This window comes from Dothidotthia symphoricarpi, assembly GCF_010015815.1.
Source record: "Dothidotthia symphoricarpi CBS 119687 unplaced genomic scaffold P153scaffold_12, whole genome shotgun sequence".
Lineage (NCBI taxonomy): Eukaryota > Fungi > Ascomycota > Dothideomycetes > Pleosporales > Dothidotthiaceae > Dothidotthia > Dothidotthia symphoricarpi.
The window spans coordinates 72,910-86,517 of record NW_022985019.1 but is presented as its reverse complement, the minus strand read 5'-3'; the positions used below and the strand labels follow the sequence as shown (position 1 = coordinate 86,517).

At 52.0% G+C, this 13,608-nt stretch overlaps 5 protein-coding genes across 5 annotated transcripts; 3 read left to right on the top strand and 2 right to left on the bottom strand.

Moving 5' to 3' along the window:
- Window positions 1–966: 966 nt before the first annotated feature.
- On the top strand, window positions 967–2,364 carry P153DRAFT_423536 (glycoside hydrolase family 43 protein). The gene is made up of 2 exons (XM_033672435.1): window positions 967–1,471; window positions 1,530–2,364. The coding sequence occupies exons 1-2, from the start codon at window positions 1,208–1,210 to the stop codon at window positions 2,220–2,222; spliced, it is 957 nt and encodes a 318-aa protein (XP_033522657.1). The 5' UTR covers window positions 967–1,207; the 3' UTR covers window positions 2,223–2,364.
- A 1,191-nt stretch (window positions 2,365–3,555) lies between these two features.
- P153DRAFT_357642 (uncharacterized protein) lies at window positions 3,556–6,258 on the top strand (the record flags this gene model as incomplete). The annotated part of the gene is made up of 4 exons (XM_033666747.1): window positions 3,556–4,180; window positions 4,228–5,471; window positions 5,521–5,920; window positions 6,005–6,258. 4 exons carry the CDS (start codon window positions 3,556–3,558, stop codon window positions 6,256–6,258), a joined length of 2,523 nt encoding a protein of 840 aa, XP_033522656.1.
- Window positions 6,259–6,635: 377 nt separating this feature from the next.
- Window positions 6,636–9,134, top strand: P153DRAFT_292725 (glycoside hydrolase family 95 protein; the record flags this gene model as incomplete). The annotated part of the gene is made up of 2 exons (XM_033663851.1): window positions 6,636–6,884; window positions 6,933–9,134. The coding sequence occupies 2 exons, from the start codon at window positions 6,636–6,638 to the stop codon at window positions 9,132–9,134; spliced, it is 2,451 nt and encodes an 816-aa protein (XP_033522655.1).
- On the bottom strand, window positions 9,118–10,097 carry P153DRAFT_367442 (uncharacterized protein). The gene has a single exon (XM_033668278.1). It carries the CDS (start codon window positions 10,054–10,056, stop codon window positions 9,364–9,366), a length of 693 nt encoding a protein of 230 aa, XP_033522654.1. The 5' UTR covers window positions 10,057–10,097; the 3' UTR covers window positions 9,118–9,363.
- A 467-nt stretch (window positions 10,098–10,564) lies between these two features.
- P153DRAFT_33971 (GMC oxidoreductase) lies at window positions 10,565–12,836 on the bottom strand. The gene is made up of 2 exons (XM_033665839.1): window positions 12,662–12,836; window positions 10,565–12,611 (listed from the first exon to the last, which is right to left on the bottom strand). The coding sequence occupies exon 2, from the start codon at window positions 12,594–12,596 to the stop codon at window positions 10,671–10,673; it is 1,926 nt and encodes a 641-aa protein (XP_033522653.1). The 5' UTR covers window positions 12,597–12,611; window positions 12,662–12,836; the 3' UTR covers window positions 10,565–10,670.
- Window positions 12,837–13,608: the final 772 nt, after the last annotated feature.

Sequence of the window (13,608 nt, the reverse complement as noted above, 5' to 3'; positions counted from 1 at the left end):
ATAAACTTATTAGCTTTGCTATCGTCTACTGGTGCGCGACAACCGCAGCGGTATGGTTTGAGAGCACGACTACCTGCCAGATTAAAACATGGCAAAGCAATCAATTGGGTATATTATTAATTCGTTACAAAGCAAGAGTGTCGCCGTGCATACTATGGACTATACTATAACAGCTGCACCAGTGTTTGGTGTTGACGTTAGCGTTATTGTACTAAGGAGCTGGACGTGGTGCCTGAATCGATCTCTGTTACGCGGGATGACTGCCGAGTGCTCCTACTATCCTTAGTTGAGAAGGTGTCAGAGTCAGATACCATCACTCCAGTGTATACTACAGAACATATAGACAACTGAATACCAGTAATCCGCCTCAACGATTTGATGAGGGGGACATATCGCGTTGAAATATTTAGTGAACGCATTTCATTCGTTTGTTCTTGTGGTTTATCATCGCCTCCATAGTGGTTATCAAGGAGAGGGCAAGGGTTGAGGCAGTGGCTCGGCAGGTCGGGAACAGAAACGCGATGATGCAAGTGACTTGTGTCAAGACAACTGTCCAAATAAAGGAAGGCGCTGACCTTACTATACTTCTAGAACATAGTCAATATACGTAGTGGCACGCGGATATGGTATGTGTTTCACATCGCTACGCCACGCCCGTCATCTTGGTTCCATCTAGGCTCGATCAGAACCCAAAAACCATAACATCACTAACAATATCAAGCGTACCTCTGTTCGTCCGTTTCGCTCATCCCCCCTGCGTACATAGTCTTCTAGGTCGTACCATTCCCAAGATAAGGGGATGACACTTTAGCATGTTGTAGTCTAACGTTAAGCGAGAGGCCCCTAGTGGCTTTCTATTCGTCTTGCGATTCGTTACTGCCAGGGTCAGGAAGCGGGATCTAAAACACACCCACTTTACTTTAATTTCCTTGCCCCGATAACTCGACGATCGATTCAGGCGTAATTCTCCGTAACGGGTTCGCGACCTGTAGGTTCTACGAGTCGTTTCCACCATTCACATCCGAGAACAAACCAGGCACACCAACTCTGATGCTCCACCGGCGCCGAAATGGCAGGAGCAGCCAGCTTCATCTTAATCCTTGGAGTGTACATATAACACCACCAGCTTTCGTCGTTGGTCTTTCATCTTCATTCTTTCGCTTATTCAACTCGTCACTCATTCATCTTTCGTTTCTCAACCGCCAGGATGCGTTCATCTATTCTTGCTTCTCTGCTCTCAGTGGTTACCGCTGTTTACGGCTATGGCAATCCCATGGATTGCACGGGTATCTGCAACAATGCCCATGACCCCGCGCTCATCCGTCGCGATGATGGAACATACTACCGATTCTCGACGGGTGGCAAGATCGCTATCCACAGCGCATCTAGCATCACTGGACCTTGGGTATACAAGGGTGCTGCGATCCCCAACGGCTCCAAGATCAACCTGAAGGGTAACACCGATCTCTGGGTATGTCATGTAGCTTCCTTGCACCAGCTTGAATACAAACTTACCAACGCTCTCATAGGCACCCGATGTCACCAAGATTGGCGATACCTACTACTTGTACTACACCGTCTCTTCCTTCGGTGTGCAAAACTCAGCCATCGGTGTGGCCACCAGCACGAACCTCGATACCTGGACCGACCATGGAAGCACCGGTATCACCTCAGCAGCCGGAAAGAACTACAACGCTATCGACGGTGCCCTGTACTGGGATGGGTCAAAGTTTGTTATGACATTCGGCTCCTTCTGGAACGATCTCTTTTCCGTCAACATGGCAGACCCACCCCTAAAGGCGACCAGCAGTGCCGTCAACGTCGCTTTCAAGCCCGATGGCGAGCATGCGCAGGAGGGACCGTTCATTGCCAAGAACGGTAACTACCACTACCTGTTCTACTCAGCCGGCAAGTGCTGCGGCTTCGACACAGACAAGCCTGCCAAGGGCGCGGAGTACAAAATCCAAGTCTGCCGCTCGACCAGCGCCACTAGCGGATTCGTTGACAAGGCCGGCAAGAAGTGCATGGAGGGAGGCGGAACCACCGTTTTGGAAAGCCACGGCTGGGTTTACGGACCCGGAGGTCAGGGTGTCCTGTACGATCCCAAGCTTGGCCCCGTGCTGTACTACCACTACGTCGACACTCGCATTGGCTACGGTGATGGACAGAAGAAGTTCGGTATCAACAAGATCGACTTCTCGAGCGGATGGCCGGTCGTATAAGCGCCCGATACGTTTCGGCGTCGCAAAAACCTATCTACTGGCAGTGTTTAGCTGTCTAAGATGAACCTCTTGTACATAAACTTTATCCTTCTATTGTCAATACTAAGTTTGGCTGGACTTGAAGTCCGCTTTCGAATCTGATACATATGCACCTTTGTCATTAGTCGCGAATAGTTGAGGGTGATGTGGTACAATGCTTTCGTCCAAGTGTCGCAGTTGCCATGCCATGATGGCATGCTCGCTGCTCAACACCGTACTGCAAGTACGCAAGTCGCCAGCCATATGTTTTCATCCTTATGGTATTCTTTTTCAATGTTCTGAACAGCCCTTGGCCGTCTTGATTCTTTCCTCGTCTAGTTGTAAACTTATCTTATCCCGAACAATTACTCACTTCCCAACTGTGGACTTGAAATACGCACAAACAGATCGCTTAGGCTGAAAGATTTAGCATGGCACGAAGAGAAACAGAATAGTAACCTGTAAGACGGTATGGCACTGGAACTGCGCGCACTGTACCAAGGTTTTATTGATGCCCAACCAGGGCTGGAAGGAGGAACTTGGGTGAGTGTACTTGTATTACCCAAACAGACAAAGGAAGAGCCTCAATGTTGCAGACAGGATGCGCGGCAGCACTGAAGTAGCAGACACTCCATGCTCGTGGGATACGAGCAATATTGAAAACGAAGAGTGTAGGACGTAACGTCGCGGCGGGTGCACAGTCGAGGCGCGGTCGCGGCTCTGTTCGCGTGTGCCCTCAAGCTGACGCCAAGATTTTGGCGTTGACATACGTCACCATCAGCCCTGAAGGGTGTCACTCACACTCTCCCGAACGACATTGACACATTCACGACATTTCTGCACGATTTGGTTCGTTTCAGCCTGCTACGACTGTTCAGTGTTCTTTTTGTGCAGCCGATCGGCGATAGCCTTGCTGATCTACAGGAATGCGGCAGTGTCATTCCGCCCTTGCGCCGCTTCGTCATATCGATACCCGAAAATCATGTGCATTATCCGCTTCAGGAGCCTTCCGGTGAACAGAATGGACCATTTGATGTAGCACAGAAGCTGACACGTGTGCGTTCATTCCACAACAAACTAGTTGACGATGAGGCTCATCGACCGAGAGAGACGTCTGGTGATGCGTCATTCGTAAAATACACTGCGATTGGCCGTATCGTCATTCAGGCTGCCGCCGAAGATAGCCAACACGTTTTGTGCGGCCGGCCGCCTCTTGGTGTTAGGCTGCATGAAAAGCCCAGCCTTCCCGCTCTACTCGTGTCTCTGCACTACACTCTTGCCATCTCAGCCTTGTCAGTCGAATTTGTCACCAGCCATGAAGAGAGACTTTGCGAAATGCGCTGTAGATTACAAGAACAATGAGACGGCCCAAGCAGAATTTGGTTGGATAGGCCCCATTGTTGGTATTGACCGGAACAATGCGACTCAGATCTCGCGGCAGGGATGTCTGGACTTCTGTGGCGCTGGCATGGACACCTACCCGTGGGGGGAAGCTTCAAGCACCATCACTACTTGGATTCTACCCGTTATCGGCACGCTCCTTCAAGCACCGTTTGAAAGCAACACAACCAAACGAACGCTACTTGCCATAACACGCTGGGTTGGATCGCCCATAGCTTCCTTGTCATATGTACTCTGGAACATCAAAGTATCTGCAAAGGCTGCCCTGATGGTCGATATGGCTGTCAAGTACGGTCAGACGCCAGATCGAAAGAGCGACTTCGGCAGTATGAGAGACTCCATGTACATTTTGCTAGCAATGAACCAGTATACTCTAAATGACGCAGTGGTCCGCCGCGAAAAGGAAGCCGAAAGCTTGCTGCGAATTGTTCTTTTCAGCAAGGACCTGAGACTGACTGACACTGACAAAACTCTGCGCCGCATGAGACGTATCTTGGCGCGAGAGCTTCGCGAGATGAGAAGACGCGGAGTAGTACCGGGTAGGTTGGCCCATGTGGAAGCTTGCTCATCTGCTAACAGTGCACAGTGTTCGTGTCCACCATGTGGTTTTTATTTGCCTTTGGGCTGTCTATCCAAGCCGCGTTCGGAGATTTAGGACAGAACACAACAGCCCACGACCTGGCGTTAGGTTGCTTGCTGGCTTGGTTTCCGATACTAATCATGGGCTCCATTGTCGACCGCAATCCTATTGCTGCAGATGCGATTCGTATAAAGTTGAACGCCTTGGTTGATCATGTCCGACACTCCTTGCGTAATGAACAACATCGTAACAACTTCATCGGCTCCTTCAAGAATCAACCGCAATTCAATGAATTGAAAAAACAGGTCGAGGATGTCGCAAATAAAGGAGAGTATATGGAGGAGTTCTTCCAGGAATTTGCCGGTCAAGCGCGCATACGCTGGCACTACGGTGCAGCACATCCTATCCTCTCAGATATCGAAAACTGCTACATCGCTGAAAGGGGACGCAACTGGCTTGCGAACGAGGAAGAAGCGCGAGCAAATCTAGTCTTAGGACCTGTTAACGACGAGGGCCTTGTATGGTTTGACATCCGCGAGTTTTGGCAGGTTGCTAGCGCCATCACGGTTGTTGGTGGCAGCTGTGGAGGCGCGTTCATCCTGAGCTACTTCACGCCGACGGTCGGGCTTGGCTGTCGCAGCGGTGGTTATACCATCTTTTTCTGCGTTGCATTGGGTCTACTCACGGTCGAGATGATGGTATGGCTGGTACTCTCACCATACGAGATTGACAGGCCAGAGTGGATGACCAAGACGACAACTCGTCTTCACAGCAATGTTAAAATCAGCCAGTGGGAAGGTGACGCCCGTGACAAGTGGACATACCTTAAGACAAGAGCTTCGAGTTTCTTCGTTAACACTGGAGATCGTGTCAATCGGTCAATCGTGTCTGTCGTGCTTCTGTTCCCGTGGAAAAACAAGGGATTGATGAAAGAGCAAGTCGAGGAGTATTTGGAAGAACTGGCACGACGGCGTCGAAATATGAGCCCGCAACGACGGTGGGAAGTTCTCTTTTTCCGCCCCGTCGAGATATTTAATACGATTTGGCTGATATATATCGTGGCTGCGCAAACCCTCGGTTGGTACAAGACTTGTGCGTGTGTCACCAGTACGTGGGGTGGTGGAGGCGGCTACCTCGACTTCAGCGTGCAAGACACTGCGAACAGTAAACAGGTCCTGTGGTACTGGATGTCGGCTACTGTTCTGACGTCGCTGGTCATGGGTCTATCCATGTTCTATATCACTGTAGAGGTAGGTCACCTCGACTGACATTATAGTGGCTCTCACTAACCAATTGTAGTGGTGCCAACAGTCTTTTCTATCTACCGAGAGATATGAGGATGCCATGGACGGGCTACGCCTGACCCGAACATATCGACACCGGACCTTTCTCGTCCGATTCGTCTCTCGTACGATCTCCAGGTTTACATTTGATCCCATGGAGAGGTTAGCTGTCATTGCCGGTCTGATCAAGCGTCCTCAAAAAACGCTACTCTGGACCAAGGACCATACATGGAATCCCAGTTTACCACCCGTACCGCAAAGTTCAGTACGGAGATCGCGACATGCTGCGTCTCCCTCAATTGAGCTCACCGACCATTCCAGTCCACCATATAGCGGTGCAAATATTCAAGAGACTCCGTTCATGGCACATTCTCTGTTTCCCCAAGCCATTTCGACACGTCGTCCGCGGACGGAGAGTGAGTCGTCACTCCATTCGCCGATTACAATAACATCTCGTCGCACAAGCAAGGAATTGTCACCTTTTCTACAACGTCCCATAGCGGCCCATTACACAAATCAACTCGCAGAATCTCTTCCTGACGATGAAGAGCGTGTTAGTGGCGAACATATTTCCGATGACCAGACCCCGTTTGGAGGATGGTTGGGTCTTCACTCATCGCTCCAAAGTAGACAAGGATATACACGCGCAAATTCTGACCCGGGCGACCCACCACTCCATCTCTCTGGAGCAACTGAAGATGGCCTAGGCATTCGTGTTAATGACAAAACACCGGAAAGTGGGACGTTTGGCTAATTGCATGATCTTGGCAGATGTTGACCATGGTTTCGAATATTCCTGGACTTGAGATGTGCCAAGATGTGTAGGCGGAAAGTTGACTTCTTGTGCATCGCCTATTGTCGATTCCGGATAAAGTCGTTGGCGATCGCTATCTCAATCCGGCAGTAATTGTTATATTACTCCGTATGCTTACCCTAGCATGTGCAGATGTTCCCGGGATCTTCTCCGCACCTTCCCGTGCACCATTGGAATGTACCTGTACAACGGCCCGGTTGCCCATCTCCAAGGATCTGGCTAATCCATGCATCCCTGTGCAATATTCGAATACAAATAATATACAATTCCTACCTCGCTCCCAATTGCCAACTCGTTTCTCAAATCCATCACAGATCATGGCTTCGCCACGTAGATCACCATGGCCTAAACGCCATTTTCTCGTTGTCTCTCTTTTGGCCATAACTCATCGTTCTAATGCAAGGTCCTTTTGGTCCACATCTCCCGCAAATGCATCAGACATTATCCGCTCTGCGTATCCTCTCGGCAATGGACGCCTTGGTGCGATGCCATATGGTCCTGCTGGGTCAGAAACAGTCAACTTAAACCTCGATAGCCTGTGGTCCGGGGGACCATTTGAATCTGCAGTAAGTTTCCATCACTTTACACATCCAAGCACCACTGACGAGTTACAGAACTACACCGGCGGCAACCCAAGCTCTGCAGTTGCCCCGGCACTATCCGACATTCGCTCCTGGATCTTTACTAACGGTACAGGCAATGTGACTGAGCTGCTAGGCAGTGACGGCGAGTTTGGATCTTATCGTGTACTTGGAAATTTGAGCGTCTCCATCCCCTCCATCTCCGCCCTGGACAATGAGACCTCAGTCACTAACTATACTCGTACTCTCAACCTGTCTAACGGAGTTCACACTACACGCTTCTCGAAAAACGACGTCGAGTTTGAGACGAGCGTGTTTTGCTCTTTTCCAGATCAAGTTTGTGTGTATGCCGTGGAAGCATCGGATCAGTTGCCAATGCTGGAAGTCAGGTTAGACAACGAGCTCGTCGAGGCAGGACTGCAGGATGTCGCTTGTATCGATTCCACGGTCAACGGAACGGCGCATGTTAGGTTGCGAGGATTGACTCAACTTGGACCTCCCGAGGGAATGCGGTACGACGCCATCGCACGCGTTCTGTCCAGCACTAGTGTCCAAACACTGTGCCACAACGGGACTGGTATACTCAGTGTCATACCAGGGAATGGGACAAGGAGTGTGGCAATTGTAGTCGGCGCTGGGACAAACTATGATGCGAAGAAAGGAACAGCGGAATTCAACTACTCGTTCCGCGGCGAAGATCCCGGGCCAGCAGTTGAGAAGACAACAAAGGAAGCAGCGTCGAAGACGTTCGCTGAGCTAAAAGACAATCATGTTCAGGATTTCGAGGCACTCACCGGTCGCTTTTCGCTATCTCTATCCGACCCATTGAACTCCGCCGAAACCCCCACAGAAGAGGTCATAGCACGCTACAGCGCAGACAACCCATCAGGCGACCCGTACCTTGAGAATCTGCTCTTCGACTACGCCAACTACATGTTCATTTCAAGCTCGCGTCCCGGCTCGCTCCCACCAAATCTGCAAGGTCGATGGAGTGAGGGGTTGTGGGCGGCATGGAGCGGTGACTATCATACCAACATCAACATACAGATGAACCACTGGACTGCAGAACAGGCTGGCCTCACAGACCTACAATCTCCGTTGTGGGACTATATGTCCAACACGTGGTTTCCCCGCGGACACGAGACTGCTGAGCTCCTGTATGGCGCTCCGGGCTGGGTGGTGCACAACGAAATTAATATTTTCGGACACACGGGCATGAAGAGCGGAGCGTCCTGGGCGAACTATGCCGCTGCGGCAGCTTGGATGATGCAACATGTCTTCGACCACTGGGACTACACGCGCGATGCGGAATGGCTGAGGTCACAAGGCTACCCGATGTTGCAGGGTGTAGCGGAATTCTGGCTGAACCAGTTGCAAGAAGACACATTCTCTGGCGATGGGACGCTGGTTGTCAACCCATGCAACAGCCCGGAACATGGCCCGACGACATTCGGATGCGCGCATTTCCAGCAGCTTGTCCATCAGGTATTCGACGCCACACTTTCCATCGGAGCAATCGCCGACACGGAGGGTAACAGCACTTTCCTAGCAAACGTATCAAGCTCACTCGCAATCCTGGACAAAGGCTTCCACATCGGCGAATGGGGCCAGATCAAAGAGTGGAAGATTCCCGATTCCTACGGCTACGAATTCATCAACGACACGCATCGTCATCTCTCCGAGCTCGTGGGCTGGTACCCGGGATACTCGCTCTCCTCGTTCATGGGCGGCTACACCAACGCGACCATCCAGGACGCAGTTGCGCAGAAACTGTATAGTCGTGGCGAGGGCAATGCTGAGGATGCCAACGCAGGGTGGGCAAAGGTCTGGCGCTCGGCATGCTGGGCTCGGTTGAACAATACCGAACGAGCGCATTTCGAGCTGCGCTACGCTATCGATCAGAACTTCGCTGCGAATGGTTTCTCCATGTACTCTGGTACTGGCACGCCTTTCCAAATTGATGCGAACTTTGGCATTGGTGGCGCGGTGTTGAGCATGCTTGTGGTGGACCTTCCGGCGGCATATGGAGATGAGAGTACGCGCACTGTAGTACTGGGTCCTGCTATTCCGGAGGCGTGGGCAGGTGGCGAGGTGAAGGGATTGAGGCTGAGAGGGGGTGGGTTTGTGGACTTTGGGTGGGACGATAAGGGCGTGGTGACGAAGGCGACGCTCGAAGGCAGGACGACACCGCTGCGAGTTGTGAACAGAGACGGGACGGTTCTATTTGAAGGATGATAGGCTGTTGATTAGACTAAGACGAGTCGATGCGCTTCATTGTAACTTTAGTTTTATGATATGCTCGAGAACGATGGACCACATCGTGTCAAGGAGATATCTTGTATTTATACCGACGAGGCATATTTCTGTCATACGCATCCAGTACACAAGTCAATTCTTGATCAACTGCCAATGTTCACGCTCGCTGACTTTCCTACCTTCCGCCATTTTTGACCTCCAGATGACTTCAACCGAGGACCGACGCCGCCTTATAGATCTGATAAAACGCCAACCCCGTCCCAACAGCATACGCCCCACTCCTCACAAAACTCGTGCTATGATCCGCAATCTGCACGTACGCAACACAATACGCTGCCCTGACCACAAACCACGCGCCCACAAACGTGCTCAACCCCGTGATGTCCTTGCCCGCAACCGCATGGCCCAGCCCCGTGGCCGTCGCCCTCTCCGCCATGATGCTCGCCAGCACCGCGACGGCGAACAAGGGCATTTGCTCCGCGTTGTTGGACTGGGCGTTTTCGGCGCGCTGGTACTTCTGGAATACGGCGTCGGGGACTTTTCCCTTTACGGCGTCGGGCGAGAGCGAGGCCTTGGGGTTCGCATTGTTGGGTTTATAGCCCGCTGAGCTGAGGATGGTGCCGGCGTAGATGTGGGGGAGGATGGAGAAGGCGTAGTATGCGGGGATGGCGAGGAGGGGGTAGTTGAGCGCAGAGGACGACATGGTGGTAGTGGTGGTGGTAGTCAGGAAGTGGGTGTTGAGGTGTAGTTTGGGAGTTGCAATGCTTATTGTGAGGCGGAGAGTGAGGGGATACACGCTCGCACGACTGTTTGTTTTTGTGTTGACGTATGCATTCGTCGGTGATGCTCCGAATGACGCACATGCCAGAGGAGTCAGTGCGCTGGATGGTAGGACGACCATCGAGTCATGCACACAATCCCACCCCACGAACTAGAGAAACCCCACTCGAGCATTGAAATTGGAGGCGCATGCTCGAAACGTGCCTTCCTGTGCAACTGGAACCTGTGATTTCCCTGAACCTGTTCGCCCCTCCGGTCGTTTCATGTGCGGGGTGCTGCGCCACAACTCCCTGCAATCCGGAAGACGAGGTTTCATCGAACTTCAAGGGAATATTTGCTGAAGGGAATTTCAGTCACTCAAATTCGGTTGTAGAGATTTGCCAGGAAGAGACCTAGTTATATCTGCTCTGACATATATTCATATCCCTCCAAATACTCTCTTGCCGATACAGCGCAGTTTTAACGATATAATTAGCCTGACCCCCCAACGCAGATCTGGGATGAACCGCTGCTTCAGGCTAGTGTGGCTGTCACTCTCACGATTTTCATTAATGCGAATCCGGCGACGGAGATTGTCAAGCGCTTTCAGATTAGCGAAGTGCAGGTGACGAGAGACATTTTCAAACACACATGTTGGGAGGGCGGACTTGGGATAATTGGAAGCAATGATATTACAGACTCTAGAAAGTCCCTTCTAAGATACAACTAATTTCCTACAACTGGGTATTTACCAAACTACAACGCGCTCAAGATGACATCCGCAGCCTTCTCTGCGATGATGTACGTCGACATCGCAGTGAACGTGCCGGGAATGCGAGGGAAGACGGAAGCATCAACAACACGCAACCCAGCGGTTCCACGAACATTAAACTTGGCATCGAGAACCGCCATCTCATCGTCATCAGCGCCGATAGGGCAAGTCGATGAGGCATGATGACCCCACGAAGCGTCCTTGACGTATTCGCCAATAGCCTCCGGAGAGGTCACGTCGGCTCCGGGAAGCACTTCCTCAACAGGGACGAGCTGGCTCTTGAAAGAATCACGAGCAAGCCCGATGGCTTCTGTCATGGCTTGCACATCGGCAGCGTAGTCGCCCTTGCCAGTGTCGAAGTAGTTGTACACGATATCGGGCATATCAAGAGGGTCTGACGAGCGCAGAGTGACGGTTCCAGCAGTGTTGCGCGGGTGAGCCTTGAGAATAGCCCAGGTGAACATGTCGTGCGCAGAGGTGGCATTGACGGCGTAGTTGGGGAAGTAGCCGCGGAAGTTGACAGGTCCGCCAAAGACAAAGACGTCAAACTCATCGTTCTCGGTGACGGAGCTCTTGTAGAACATCGCGGCTCCAAGACCCGGCGAGGAGTAGATACCACGGTTTCCGAGGACCGAGGCTTTCCAGCGTGCGAGGCACTCGTCATCCTCCTCTCCGGTGAAGGTGCAGCCCTCTAGAGAAGAAAAGTTTGACGGAACTTGGCCCTGAACGCTGATCTCGTAGTGGTCCTGGAGGTTGGTACCAACACCTGGCAAGTCAACGACGACAGGGATGTCAAACTTCTTGAGCTCGGCTGAGGGTCCGACACCGCTGAGCTTGAGGAGCTGAGGCGAGTTGTAGGTTCCGCCAGCGACGATGACCTCGCGCGAAGCAGTCGCCGAGCCTGCTGTTCCATTTCCGCCGTTTGTTTTCGGGCTAGCCTTGTACAAGTACTGGCCGTCGAGGAACTCAACACCCGTCGCGCGGGGAGGAGTAACAGACTCGTCGAAGTTGATCTTGGTGACGTGGCAGTTTAGTCTGACATCGAGAGGGTACATCTTAGTGCCGTTGGCGTTCACGGCATCGCGGACAGCGACGACGAACTCGCGGGCTCCGGTGCGCTTGCCGTCACTGGTAGACAGGGGAATCTGGTACAAGGCAGGCGTGGTATCACGTGTCTCAGTATCAGCGTTTGCGTCACCAGCAATCAAAGTGTCCAAGTTGATGACCAGGTTCGTCTCGTTGGAAAGAGCAGTTGCGGCGCCACCGATCAAGCTCAGAAGCTGGGGGTCGGCAACGACGAAGTCGAGTGGGGCGAATTCTGTTCCGAGCCAGCCATCGTAGCCATGGCCTTCAACACCGGGAAGCAAGTATGCGTTCTTTTCGAGCTTGACGAAATATTTGCGCATATTGTCCGCGGTCCAGGAGTCATCACCGGTGATGGTGGCAATGTTGTCGAAGTCGGAGTCATGCGGGTGAACGGCAATCAAAGCGTTGTGTGCTGTGCAGCCACCCAGGGTTCCTGTTCGAGGGTATAGAGTGCCCTTCATCGTCGAGCCAGCAGGAGGACTGAGGCCAGTGTACTCGTCACCGCTGGGGGTCTCGTACGTGGTCTTGAAGTCAAGCGCTTGTCTCTCTTCGTCCGCATAATGACGGACGAAGAAGTTCCATGCCACGTTGGGATCTTCAGACACTCTCGCGCTGTATGCTGGGACAGTGTAGTTGATGTTCGCTCCTTGGTCATCACCTGCTTCGATGAGAAGCGTCTTGTGACCGGCCATAGCAAGTCGAGCAGCGAGCGGTCCGCCTCCTGCTCCTGATCCAATTACTACGTACTCATATCCAGTGAGGTTGACGGCCCTGACGAGGGAAGTGAAGGCTGCAACTGAGCCAAGAAGTTTTGGAAACAACATAGTGAATTAATAAATCTACACCTGTTAGTGAATATGTAGGTAGATCGTCAACTATAGAAACTTACAGGTGCAAAGGTCCCGAATGAGTGGAGAGATGCCTTGCGAATGCTTGGTGAGAATGATTGACGGTTTCCAAGTAGGTCTTTATATTGCCTCTCTACACAATACAACTTGCTCGTGCCCCTTTCTTGCAGGGTCCCAGATTGAGTTCCATGTCCATTTTCTTCTTGCAAGGTCTGAATGGTCAATTCCATTGATACCATGACCCCCAGGTAATACGACATGCGGTGTTCGTTCCCCTTTCGAGTCAGGGCCGGAGCTTTCCTTCATTGCCCTTGCAAGATGTTCGCCGCGGCTCAAGATCAACAATCCGTCCCGAGACCCCTCAAAAGCGCAATTGCCGAGGCGTTCTCGACCCCACGGATATAGCAATGTATTGCTGCTCAGGACAGATGGGGGAGAAAAAGTCCTCTTCGAGCAAGCGCTTGTCACCGTACTTGGCTTTCTCATGGACGAGCAAAGCCTCGCATTCAGGATCAGCAGGAATCCTGATGGTGGCGTCGACCATGGTGTGCTCAAACGCGACGTCGTTATGCGGCCATGGAACGTCGCGCACGTCCATAACGCATAAAAAGCCAGCTGCTGATTGCGATCCGCATCCGCGAACGGTAGTAGCCTATTTTGACCCCCGCACCCGACGCCTAACGGTGGGAGTTCTGAGTCAGTACTAGGGGTCACGATAAAAGTTGGCATATGCCGAAAGATGCCCAGGGGAAATAAGGCGCAACTCGCACGGTATGAGGACTAGTGACCTGTAAATCTCCAAATTTAGCCTACTAAGCTTGCGTGTCCCTTGCTCTTACCTACAAGATCTGTCAAATGTCTGTTGGCATCACGACTTCTTGATGCAGAAGTCCCTATACCAAAACAACGTTGCGCGTAGCGCGTCTGTTGATCACTAGTAGCCTTCGACTCAAACGGCGGCCAGACCGTGTCGCGCAGTCAATCACAA